The sequence below is a fragment of the Leiobunum rupestre genome, chromosome 10 (genome assembly GCF_980474605.1).
Source record: "Leiobunum rupestre chromosome 10, qqLeiRupe1.1.hap1, whole genome shotgun sequence".
In the NCBI taxonomy this organism is placed as follows: domain Eukaryota; kingdom Metazoa; phylum Arthropoda; class Arachnida; order Opiliones; family Sclerosomatidae; genus Leiobunum; species Leiobunum rupestre.
Window position 1 is genome coordinate 40,832,611 of NC_143393.1, and position 13,308 is coordinate 40,845,918.

The 13,308-nt window shown below is 37.6% G+C and overlaps 1 protein-coding gene across 1 annotated transcript; it reads right to left on the reverse strand.

The window, feature by feature from the left end:
* Nucleotides 1-5,451: 5,451 nt before the first annotated feature.
* On the reverse strand, nt 5,452-10,152 carry LOC149925870 (calaxin-like). Its single transcript, XM_090160223.1, has 5 exons — nt 10,146-10,152; nt 10,000-10,085; nt 7,906-7,971; nt 7,740-7,844; nt 5,452-5,577 (listed from the first exon to the last, which is right to left on the reverse strand). The coding sequence occupies exons 3-5, from the start codon at nt 7,927-7,929 to the stop codon at nt 5,524-5,526; spliced, it is 183 nt and encodes a 60-aa protein (XP_090016349.1). The 5' UTR covers nt 7,930-7,971; nt 10,000-10,085; nt 10,146-10,152; the 3' UTR covers nt 5,452-5,523.
* Nucleotides 10,153-13,308: the final 3,156 nt, after the last annotated feature.

Sequence of the window (13,308 nt, forward strand, 5' to 3'; positions counted from 1 at the left end):
ACTGTTTAAATATTGGTTCTACGGCACTGACTCACGCGTTTTTGAATTCACAATGGTCGGTTCATATTTAGAAAGTGGAAAAATTATCCCTCTACAACCAACGGTTGAGAAGTTATCGCGTTTCCAAATTGTCGTCGAAGTTGCGTTATTTATAATCGCTTGATGCATTTTAGGTGTTTCCTAGTTTCGAGGAGAGTTTGGAAACGCTATAACTTCTCAACCGTTGGTTGTAGAGGGATAATTTTTCCACTTTCTAAATATGAATCGACCATTGTGAATTCAAAAACGCGTGAGTCAGTGCCGTAGAACCAATATTTAAACAGTTGTCAAAAATGAGTTTTGACGGTTCCGGCCAAACTATTAATTTTTGGCGGACGAAACCGATAAATAACGAAAGATATTGGAAAATAAATAAAAGTTGCAATAGGTTTCATCGAACTATCTATTATAGTTTTCTAGCAGAATTAAAAAGAGAGCAAAAATTTCAGCTGTCGAAGACTTTTCAAACAGAGTGTACTTGGTGTGAAGGGTACACGTTTCGTAGTGTATTCATTATACTTCCGCGCTTGCGATTAAGGTCAAGTTAATCAACTCTAGGATTATTGTTTCGACTAAATTATATTCTCCAAATAATATTATAAAAGCGATTGGAATAGTGCTTTCAACTGTATCAGAATCAGTAATCTGAATACAAACATGAATAAAAATTAAAATAAATTTATCCGTTCTGTTTATAATCTGTTTTTATCCGAGGTATCAGATCTCGGGGGTTAGGTAGACCTTATGGTAATATGAAAATTGCCAAAGGGAAAAGTTGCAATGGGCTTTAGTTTTCCCATGGCAACCGAAAATGATTTTTATCTCTCAAAACAAAAAAATCTCCATTTAAAAAAACATGGGATTTTCTCGGTTTCACAGGGTACTTTACTTAAAAAATTTGAAAAAATTAAATTTTCAAAACATACGCAAAAAAAATGAATTTGACCTATTTTGAGTAAAATTGATCAAGAATTTTGGGTAAAAATGATCAATTTTGGTTAAATTTTAACAAAATTTGGGTAACCGAGAAAATATATAAATATTTTTTAAATGGAGAGGTCAAAAACATTTTCGGTTGCCATGGGAAAACTAAAGCCCATTGCAACTTTTCCCTTTGGCAATTTTCATACTACCATATTAAGGTCTACCGAACCCTCGAGTTTCAACAAAATCCGTGATAATCACCTCGGGTAGTCTCCTTGTTAGTGGGCCCTGAAACACGAAATATACAATATGAGATACAGGATTTAAGTACCCTAGGTGCTAATTTATTTTTAATTAAAGACTCGTAATTAGGAAAATATGTATGGGAATAATGAATATTTCAAACTAATTTTTCTGTCCATGATTGAAGGGGGCAACGTTTTGAAACTATCTTTCAGCGCCAAGGCTTAGCGCGAAATTTCAATTAGAATCTTTTTGATTAAACGAAAATATGTAAGAATATTAATGATGAATTCCTTTATTTATGCATATCAATTTATTTTTTAACCGTATAGGTATTTTTCTAAGAATCACGATCGCGCAATAGCCTGGGTTTAATTAACCCATAGGGATATTCCGGTCAGTGGGCCGTGTTCCGGTTTAGCAAAAACCTGGAAACCTATTCCTATGGTGCTCTAGCGGCGAGAAAAGGCAAAGCTATATCTGCGCAAGCGCGAAAAACGGAACACTTGGGGCGCGTCAAAATTCTAAGAATTCTTCTAAAAATTTTGACTCACTGAATTGCAAGATTTAAGACGAAATGTAAATGGTTCTGAGGTGACCACGAAGTAAGAGTCAACAACACGGGGTGTCATTTGCTATGAGATTCGTAATTTCGTCCCTTTTGCTAATTATTAGTTGTCAAAACCAATTTTACAACTAGCCAAAATGACTTAATTTCAGAACTATCCAAATACGGTCTTCGAATAATAGCTCTTTCAACACGAGTTCGATCCATAGAGATAGAAAAGAAATAGAGGGAAGATTACCGCGTTAAGGCACCCCTTATTTTGATAGGGAAAATTCAACCCCCCCCCCGCGCATGTATGAAAGCGGAGATGGGCAGAATTTGCAACGCCATCTACCCTTCTTTTGTTTACATCAAATGACAGTTGATTTTCAAACAGGCATAATGTATTTCATTTCACCGCGCGTCGATGGCGCCACGTAATCTGCCCATCTGATGGCTTCCTACATTGGCGAAAAGGGGTCGGCACTCGCGGTCAACTTCGCCAGATACAATAGTGCCTCTATTGCTTTTCTATCTCTATGGTTCGATCACTTTAAACTAGTGGTTTCATGTCTCGAAGACACAAGTGTTAACTTGTACCTTGTTACGATGCCAAAGATATTTTAGCATAAGAGGTTTTAGTTTTTACTCTAGATGGCGGTAATGTAATTATTAAATTTCTTCACAACCAAGTTGGACTACACCTCTAACTATTTTTGCTTAATTGGTTTAACTAGATGCAAGAATCCATACCTCTGCTTGGAATATGCTTATCCTGGCGTATCGCGTATGGTAAGATCACTCCGACGGCTTTGGCCCCGCCTACGAGAGAAAAAATCCCCTCTGCGCGCGCTCCCCTCTCACGTTGTTGTTTGTTAAGTTAACATAGTGACGTCAAAATACCGTCAGCCACATCGAGACGAAAATCTGCCGCGATAAGCATTCCAAGTAGAGGTATGGATGACATAGGTTAATTACCTCTCCGAGGGGACTTTGTACCCTGGAGGGGTATTACAATCACCGTGTCTGTCTGTGGGTCTGTCCTGCGAACGCGTTCGCATTTTCCGTGCAAAGGTTAATCATTGCGTACGCAGTTTCTCAAAATTTCTGCGCTCGCAGTTTCTCGAAGGGTTGGCAAAACCACCGTGTGACGGTGAGCGTTAACGGATGCATTTGCGGTTTGGTTTGGATGGTGTTTTTTCGCTCACCGTCGTGACGGTTAGGTGTATTACGTTTTTGCAATGTTTATGCGTAGGTTGTGAATGTTGAGTTCGTGTTATGACGGTTGTGAGTGTTGAGTTTGTTGTGTTTGTGTTTTTATGGTTGTGCATGTTATGTCGGTTGTTGGTGTAGAGATTGTGGTGTGTCTGTATTATGATGGTTGTAGATATTGAGTATGTTGTGTTTGTACGGACCGAATGCTGAGTGTTACGCAACCTCTCAACGTCCAATGGCAGGGTTTCCACCAATTGTTCACGGTATTCGTCTTAGTATCAATTTGCGATTTATTGGCGCCGGCCGGGAATCGAACCCGGGTCTGCCTCGTGCAAGAGATTTACTCTAACCACCCAGCCACCAACGCTTGTTAAGATATGGTGTTTTTCTAAAAAACAGCTTTGGCGAATGTCATTTACAAAGTTATAACGTTAGGTACTATAATTTATTCTACATCATTTTAAATATTTGTAAATTATATTAATCTTATATTAAATGAAATATTTATAAATTATATTAATCTTATAATTAATTAAATATTTATAAATTATATTAATCTTATATTTAATGAAATATTTATAAATTATATTAATCTTATATTTAATTAAATATTTATAAATTATATTAATCTTATATTTAATTAAATATTAATAAATTATATTAATCTTATATTTAATTAAATATTTATAAATGATATTAATATTATATTTAATTAAATATTTATAAATTATATTAATATTATATTTAATTAAATATCTGAGTATTTTAATTTATTTGATCGTGTTCAGGAATTGAATTCGGGTCGCATCGTTACAATGCAGATAGTTTACCGCCGAGCCATTGACTTCCTTTAGGAAAATAAAAAGTAAAGAAACCATTATGATAAGGCGGGTTTTTTACCTTTTAATAACGCTTAGAAAAAGGATAATTATTCAAAACTCCCGCGGAAACTATATCAAAGTAATAATATAGCGCCACCGTGTGGAGAACTATCAATCAAACCGGGTAAAAAATATAATCTCTTCAATTTTTCGAACTTTAGTCAAATCTCGAGGGGTCAAAAAAAACACGAAATAAAGGTATCTAAGGCCGTTGCCGTCAATTTAGAAGATTTAGTCTTTCTTAGTTCTTGGCTGTCAGACGAAATACTACAGGACGGGGTCCTGGTGTCGGTCAAAAGTTATGAGGTAACTTTGCGGTTTTAATTAGTATGTTCGGTCTTCGGTCCAGAAAAGAGTTAAATTGTGTTTCGCGTTTGGAACGTGAGTGAATGGACTTAAGTGTATGAACAGTGCGTGCTTAAGACTGAAAGTGTTAAAGTAATTGTGAACTAACTCAAGTCAGCTGTAAAATAAAATTGATTGTTATTTTTTGAATTGGAATAACCTAATTATACCCTTGAAATTGTCAACTCAACCTGTGAGGCTAATTAAGTAGATTGGAAGTAATTAGTAGCGAACAGCTCTCAGCTGTTAATTAAGACGGAGTTTATAGTTAGGTAGTTTGAATTTAGTTAAAATTACTCAGTATAATTTATAATATTTACTTAAGTGTAAGTGTGTTTTGGTTTATGTTTCAATCAAGATGAACTAAGACAAATCTAGTCTTAGACACTTAAGTACCAGTTCTGTACAATTACGTAGAAGGGATATATATTGTTGGGTTATTGATGAAAGTTAATTCTAGAACGTTCCATAGACTGTTCTGAATAAAAATAAACATTTATAATTTTGCATAATTCTGGTTGCCATTTTATTTTCTAATCACTCGCCCACAACATTAAAGTTCTGGCAATCCCGAATCAACTAATTTTTCGATATAACGGCGACGGGATATTATTCTCGTAAATTTATCGCGCGGCCTTAGGGAATATTCTTTTAACAAAATTTCGATAAACTGTCGTTTAATTAAAATCGGCCCGATTCCGTTAAAATTATAAACCAAAAAGCGAACGGTCGTTATAATACCCTCTGTAGATATTTCTTTCATTAAAATTTGCTTTGTATTATATTCAACTGACAAACTTGTACTGTAAAAAGGGTTTAATTCAATTGTGCATTGTTATAGTACGTCTAATTCACTGTTGTAACTACTTAACTTATGATATTCTGAATAAATTAAATTTGGTCGTTTCGTCTCAATTATTTTAATTATAATTAAAATTTTATACCGGGCGGGATAGAACTGGGATAACATTTTTAACAAATAACTCTCAATTGCGGAGATATATCTTTAAGGGTTATCTCGAGAAATTAATACCACTAGGGACAATTCTTCCGAGGAAAGGTATATTTTGGCTTGCCAACTTGTTTATAACTACCCATAGTGTAAATATTTCGAAGTGAAATAACGAAATGCGTTTAAAATTAGAATAAATATTTTAATATCAATTAATTTAATTTAATCTTATAGTCTTAATTTTAAGAAATTCTGTAGCTTGATGAGAGGGACCAATTGTATAAAGATATAGAGGGGGATAAATGAGCGTTAAAATATATTACAGATAAATTTCAGCCAAACGGACCTCCTCTTTGTCCATTAATTGATTAAATTAATTATGAAAATTCGTCGTTCTTCCTCGCAAGCTTTTCCATAAAACCTTTAACAGTCTGTAAAGTCAACACCAACCATTTTAGTATTTTTAGTTTTAATTACGCCAAAAGTAAATGACGATGACAAGTTTTCCGAATAAACGCTAGCGCAAAATATTTTTATGTCTTGTTCAACTTGTTAAAAAGGTCCTCGTGATATTTTAAAGTAAGTGACGTCCTCTGAAAGAAAGATGGGAAAAAATGCGCGAGCCTTTTACGCTAAAATATTAAGGTGCGCGTGGAACTTTTTAACAAATTGAACGAGACATAAACAATTTATGCTAGCGCCTATTGAAGTTCCGCGAAACATTACTCTACTTTATACTTCTGTAGGTATTGTAGCGCCATCTGTGAAAGTTATTCGAAAGCAAATGAAATACAAAAAATTTAAATTTTTCGATAGTAGATGGCACTCCAATCTACGTACTAACGCCGACGATATTAGTGAAGTAGCGCATTGCCAGTGTTTTAAATCTACCGCTAGGTGGCAATGGTAAAGCACGGTTTTGTCAGATAACGTTTGGAAATTGACTGTTTTTAAGGTCAAGGCTTAGCGCAAATTCTGTTTCTTAAGATAATAACACGAAATATTTAGATTGAACACAAATATATTTAAATGAAAAAATTATGGACCTCGTCTATATAAATGATTATAAGAATTAAGAGCATTTTTTTTTCTCCAGTTAAGGGGGAAGAGTACAGTAAAAGCCTCTTTTTCGTTCAAGCTGAACGTTTCTGTTTTAACAATTACATAATTGAATTATATTTTTTTTATTATGCTGAAGCTTCCTCTAGTGCTTAAAATAATTTTGATAATTCTAGTATTGATAGTTAAAGAGATATAAGGTCCTAACTAAAGGGTAGTTTGGGCGCTTGCCCAACTTTTTAGCTCCGGGGGTCCGAATTAAAACGTAATAACTTAATTACTTTTAAATTTAAAATTGTCAAAATTATTTTAATCACTAAACAAGAGGCTGTGTTACACATAAATATTAATTTTATAAGTTAAAATACCAAATTAAAAGAGTTCAGCTTGAAATAGCGCGAAAGTAGACAATGGCCACTGTAGTCTTCCCCCTTAAAACGCGAAATGCCCTCGAATGCAGAACAGTGCCGCCCATCGTAGACTCAGAAAGGATAAAAAAAGGTTCGATATTTATGGTAGAAACGATTAGAGTCTGGTTACTTTTAATGATTAACTTCTGGAAATACTGAATTTGTTTTATTGTAGGTAGCTGCATGAAAACGATCTTTTACCATTACCACGGTAACCGTGTAAAAACCACGGGAATCAGATTTATGTGTAATTTCAGAGCATGGAATGAAAAGGTTATGTTGAGTTCGGGAAAATCCTTTCCCGACCCTTCCCGAACTTCGGGAATGGTCGGGAAAGGATTTTCAATCTGGTTTCAATACTTTAAATTGGGAATGGGAATTTCTGGAATGGTGGGGAATGAGAAAACTGATGTGAAATGGAATGGGAATGGTGGGGAAATTATTTGAACGGAAATGGGAATGGTAAAGTTCCGGCTGAACGGAAATGGGAATGGTAAAGTTTCGGCGGAACGGAAATGGGAATGGTAAAGTTTCGGCTGAACGGAAATGGGAATGGTAAAGTTTCGGTTGAGTGGAAATGGGAATGGTAAAGTTTCGGTTGAGCGGAAATGGAAATGGTAAAGTTTCGGTTGAACGGAAATGGTAAAGTTTCGGTTGAGCGGAAATGGGAATGGTAAAGTTTCGGTTGAACGGAAATGGAAATGGTAAAGTTTCGGTTGAGCGGAAATGGGAATGGTAAAGTTTCGGTTGAGCGGAAATGGAAATGGTAAAGTTTCGGTTGAGCGGAAATGGAAATGGTAAAGTTTCGGTTGAGCGGAAATGTAAATGGTTAAGTTTCGGTTGAGCGGAAATGGGAATGGTAAAGTTTCGGTTGAGCGGAAATGGGAATGGTAAAGTTTCGGCTGAACGGAAATGGGAATGGTAAAGTTTCGGCTGAACGGAAATGGGAATGGTAAAGTTTCGGCTGAACGGAAATGGGAATGGTAAAGTTTCGGCTGAACGGAAATGGGAATGGTAAAGTTTCGGCTGAACGGAAATGGGAATGGTAAAGTTTCGGCTGAACGGAAATGGGAATGGTAAAGTTTCGGTTTGAAATGCAGCTCTCTATCTCATATTGAAAATACCTTATTGCTGGGTAAGCAGGAACCGAACGCTTCTAACAATAGTGGTTCTCTGCTCACGGAAGTGAAATAATCCTCGCTTGATATTTTGTTGTCCCTGTCCCGGTCCTAAGATTAGACTGCGACTGTTAAAAGTTAATCTATTGCTAAAAGAATTTGTTCAAATTACCATTTTTAAAAGGATCAATTCCATGAGTTCGTGCGCCGCTTCGTCCAACTCGGCTTCCGGTGGGGCCTTGCAAAATAGTTTGGTGCTTTGAAATCATAAGTATATAAGTATTTCTCACATAAGTGTGACAGTTCCATAAGTCTATAATATTCTTCCATAAGTTTGTCACTTTGGGGAATATTTTAGTGAGGGCTAGTAACGAATTGAAGTCACCACAAGTAGAAAATCTCCCCCTAGCGAGACGCTGTCAAAGGCTACTTGTGACGCGTTAGCAAGCGAACGCAAAATGGCGACGAAGCCCGTAATGCAGTCTGTCTTGTGAATAGCTCTCAGTAAAACTTTTGCACGTGAAGAATAGGAACTGTCACACTTATGTAATAACATTATACACTTGTGATGTTACAGATATACCGATATTATTGGTGGAATGTTTACTAAAAAACATATACATCTTGTAATCACTTTGAAAATCCCAAAAATCGGTTAGTCAAATTGTCACACTTATGGAACATACCAATACGCTTGTGTTAAAATTCAGTGATGCAAGTGCGTAAAAACGGCTACAGTTAGGATACAGGTTGACCCATGGTAACGCTTCGGCCTTGGGATTTCGGGGGAAAACATTCGGGGTGGGATGAAACGCGCTTTTGACGTAACAAGCTGCCGAGAGATATAAAGATGCCGACGTGGCTCCGTCAAACCATGGACCAAGAATCTATAAGGGGATTCAACGTTCCCGATATTTTGATACGGTAGGCGTGGCCTAAATCGGAAGGCTTACCGAGGTACACCAGCCGCTTTGAAGCGCCTCAAGCATTCGGTTCAAATATGACTACGAGAGGCTTAGTCGGGACTTAGGTGATAGTACTTGCGATAAAGTTGAGGCTTAGTCGGGACTTAGGCGATAGTACGTGCGATAAAGTTGAGGCTTAGTCGGGACTTAGGCGATAGTACGTGCGATAAAGTTGAGGCTTAGTCGGGACTTAGGCGATAGTACGTGCGATAAAGTTGAGGCTTAGTCGGGACTTAGGCGATAGTACGTGCGATAAAGTTGAGGCTTAGTCGGGACTTAGGCGATAGTACGTGCGATAAAGTTGAGGCTTAGTCGGGACTTAGGCGATAGTACGTGCGATAAAGTTGAGGCTTAGTCGGGACTTAGGCGATAGTACGTGCGATAAAGTTGAGGCTTAGTCGGGACTTAGGCGACAGTACGTGCGATAAAGTTAGGTTAGGCTTAGTTTATTACATTTTTGAAGTTTAGAAATGAAATTAATTCCAGTTAATTTGATTAAAAAACTTCAGCTTATTGGTTATTTTTACTCAACGCAATGGTTAATTACCATTACTTAAACTTTTAAAGAACCAATTTAAAAAATAAATGCTCTATAACGTACTAAGCCTAATCATTTAACCGACAACAACGGCGCCATTTTGTGGAAATTGATCGTGAACGCAAAAGCTTTTTTTACGAAACTACGCCAGAAATCGACTTCAACGACGACTAGTTTGTCCACCTTGAACTAAAATGTTTATTAAACTTAAAAATAAATGTTTTATGTGAAAATTACAAAAAAAGGAAAGAAAAAAAAACAACACAAAAAAAAACTAAAGGTGGACCAAATAGTCTTCCAGGGAAGCACCCGGCGGCAGTATTCACGCGCGCTTTTTAAAGCCTTAACCGTAAGTCCCCTACTCTCCTTAGATTCTTGGTCACATGCTACGATAAAAAGGAGAGGGGGGTTGCGAAAACTCAACATTTTGTAACGTAGAACCATAAGTTTATAATATTATTCCATATGTTTGTCACTTTGGGGAATATTTTACTGAGAGTTAGTAACGAAGTGACGTCATCGCAAGAGGAAAATCTACCCTTAGCGAGGCGCTGTCAAAGGCTACGTTTGACGCGGAAGCAAGCGGACGCAAAATGGCGACGAATCCCGTAATGCAGTCCGTCTTGTCAGTAAAACTTTTGCATGTGAAGAATAGTAAGTGTCACACTTATGTAACAATATTATACACTTATGGTAGAACGCACTTGCATAGTTTGGATTTTTCCTCTCCTTGCTGGAATAAGCGCGTTTAAAAGCTCAGTACTTTTCGAAAGCAGTGTTCAAGCAAAGGATAAATGTCTTCCGCCGTCACATATCCGTCACCATTTAAATCATATATCTTGAAACAAACTGTCAAAATTAATAAATTATCATTAAATTAATTGGACAAATAAGGCAAATATAAATTACAATAAATTCTTTCTTTGAGAGTTCCTCTGAGAAAGATCGACAATCCTTTTAACCATTCATTTTTACAGATGGATCCGTCTTCATTTTCGTCGAAAACCCTAAAAACTAATGATGAAACGTATATTAAATTAATATAATGGACTCGAATCTTAAAGCAAAAAACTACAAAAATGCTTCTAAAAACGGGTCTAGGTGCCATCTAGGAGCAACAAACACAAGGAGAACGCAGCTAGCATTTAAACACGCTAACGCAGTGTTGTGTACAAATTTCATTGGACGAACCTTTACGCTGAACGTTTTACGGAAAGGGGGAAGACAATTTCCAAATTTTCCCTTCCGACGGCAGCAGGCGCTAAAGCGTGTAACCAATTAAAACTGTACGCAAGAAAATACACGACTTTTGACGGGCTGCGTTCTCCATGTGTGGGGTGCTGTGTTTTTTGCTCCTAGGTGGCAGCACCTTCCGGGGACTTAAAGCAAATGCGAGTTGTCCGCGATCTATTGGCCACGAGTTTAATAATAATAGTAATAATAATCGGCTAGGCTAATACCCAAGGCACCACCTTAGGCCAAAGTCATCGAGCCTTTAATTTAGGAATTTCAGGTGGCCGGGTTACAATGCGTAGGAGGGTGGTTGCAAGCCCTGCAAGCCACGCGAACCAACAGCTCCCTACACTCACTATTAATAAGTGAATAATCAAGTGATTCCGAAAAGCCAATCAATTCGAGAAGTTCCCAATTTGCCACACCTATTAGGCAAGATTTTGATGCATACTCAACTTGTTCTGATTTATACGCTAACGACATCTAGTGCGAGCAAATGCAACTAGACCGGAGCCACCGCTTGCTTTAAGCAAATTGCATCTACCGCCAGCGCTCCTACCGAGAGAATTACGAAACCTCTCCCCCCCCCCCCCCCATTGAAAGCGTTAGATCACCAGTTAAAGATACTAAGCCTAACACTGTTCCAATATCGGCCACCGCGGCACTACAATCGGCGCTGCTCTAAATTCGGGTTAAATGTTTTATTTTCTAAAGTCAAATTTTAATTTGCGCCCCGTGTATAACATCATAAGTAACGTAATAAGGATAAGTATGGCATTTCCTATTGTGGACTTGCAATCGAACTGAGTAGCGTCTTATCGTCCTTGGCAATTAGAAAATAATTATAGCTACTTGCGCAACACAAGCCAATTAAAAATTTAAGGACAACGATAATACTCTGTCATAAGTATGACACTTACTTTTATTACTTACTTACGTAGTTATCTAAATATTTTAATTAGAGATTTTCGAAGCCATGTTTAGAAAAAAATCTATACATACGGTAGAATATCATGGACTATTAGAAATTAGAATTATGCTAATACCAGAAGCTAATAACAGATTGACTTCTATATCTATATTTAAAAAGCTTAACATAGTTTTTATGGCAACGACTAAAGAATTGACTTCACGAGGACGGATTGACCAATACAGGCGCGTAATTTAGTCTTTGACCGACCGAAAAACTAGAGTTAATTATCCCTTTAAAGGGACTATGCACTTACACGGATTGTTTATATCATAACTAGCGCCAATGTAGTTTAATATTCTATTAAACTTTGTCAGGAATCCATACCTCTGCTTGGAATGCTTATACTGCCGTATCGCGTATGGTAAGATCACTCTGACGGCTTTGGCCCCGCCTACGAGAGAGATAATCCCCTCTGCGCGCGCTTCCCTCTCACGTTGTTGTTTGTTAAGTTAACATAATGACGTAAAAAAAACCGGCAGCCACATCGAGACGAAAATCTGCCGCGATAAGCATTCCAAGTAGAGGTATGGATTCCTGACTTCGTTGATCCCTTATTAACGTGAGCTCTTACAATCGTTAGTTATTTTATTTAAAGGGGAACGGCCAAGCTTTTCCAAATATGGCCTTATTTCCGTTTCAAAAGATTAACAAGATGTTCAATATACTAACACCTACCTTTTTTTGTCTTGAAAAAATAGCTTTTGGACCAAAAAGTTGAAAAGAAAAATAACGCCAGGTTTGAATTTTCGCCACCATCTTAGGGGCTGCCGCCAGCGCCCCTAACCTAACCCCGTATGAGCGATTTCCGAACTATCCTAACTTTTAAAATCGTGCCATTTAGGCTTAGGTCTCTTATAACTGGAACGCGCCGCGCGTGCAAAACATATTTTTTGCGTCTTCAGCAGCGCGCGCTTTTACGTTGTTTTTCTGTCTCACCGACTGTCCCTATCTACTGGTGTGATGGGGTCACTGGAGCCTGTGGGGGGCTCCATACCCGGCTCTCAAGGTCATGTGATCGGGGCGCTGGGTCACTGGTACCTCATGGGTGTTCCACACTCGTCATAAGGAGGGTAGTTTGCAGTGGAAGAGGAAGCCACTCTAGTCCTCAGCTGTGCGAGGGTGGGTCTCGGGCAGCCCATGGTGTCGCCTTTTGTTGGGCCGTGATGAGGGCGTTTGTTTGCTATATGTGAGGCGGTCAAAATGGCTGTCTCACTGGCCGAACGTTGTTTCGCAAAGCGCACTTTTGTCCGGGGCTGGTTGTTTTGGTGGCCGCTGTAGTGCTTAAGGCGGAGCAGCGGGGTACAAATACATATACTTATGTCTCACCGACTTCTCACCAGGTGTCGCGACGGACGCGCGCTTTTCGATTTCCCGAAATTTCTTTATTTTATTAAAAATTAAACACTCAATATTTTTTTATGCGGTTTTCGCCCTAAATTTTAGTTTTTAATTGGCTATAGGGCTATCTAACTGGTTAAAGCTTGACCGTTCCCCTTTAAATTAAAACCATTAATGGTCAAAAAGCAAACAAATTTATTTACTTCGGTCCAATAAGAGATCGTCTCTGATGTAAAAGTTCTTTTGAATAATATCTTGAAATTGGCTTTTGTTAATGGTGCCATTATCGTTTTGATGACGGAAATATTGCGTGAGTAGAACTACTTCTGAATCCGAAACTAGGCGTAAAATTCAATCGAGTAAAGTTCTCGTTATATTTGATTTATATAATCGTTAATAAAACGAATATACTAGTGGTAATTGATATACGGGGTGTTTCAAAAGGTTATGCAAAAATTTGAAGGAGTTGTAGGGGGTGAGTTGAGAAGTATGCCAAGGGTATTAGCCTAGCTGATTATTAAGTATGCC

Excerpts from the sequence above, each read along its gene's own strand:
- LOC149925870 (XM_090160223.1), bottom strand. The coding sequence starts at position 7,929 with ATGGAATTGATCCTTTTAAAAATG. Across the intron at positions 7,845-7,905 it reads AATTGATCCTTTTAAAAATG|GACCGGGACAGGGACAACAA; the intron begins GTAATTTGAACA and ends GTCTAATCTTAG. Across the intron at positions 5,578-7,739 it reads CCTGCTTACCCAGCAATAAG|ACTGTTAAAGGTTTTATGGA; the intron begins GTATTTTCAATA and ends TTGACTTTACAG.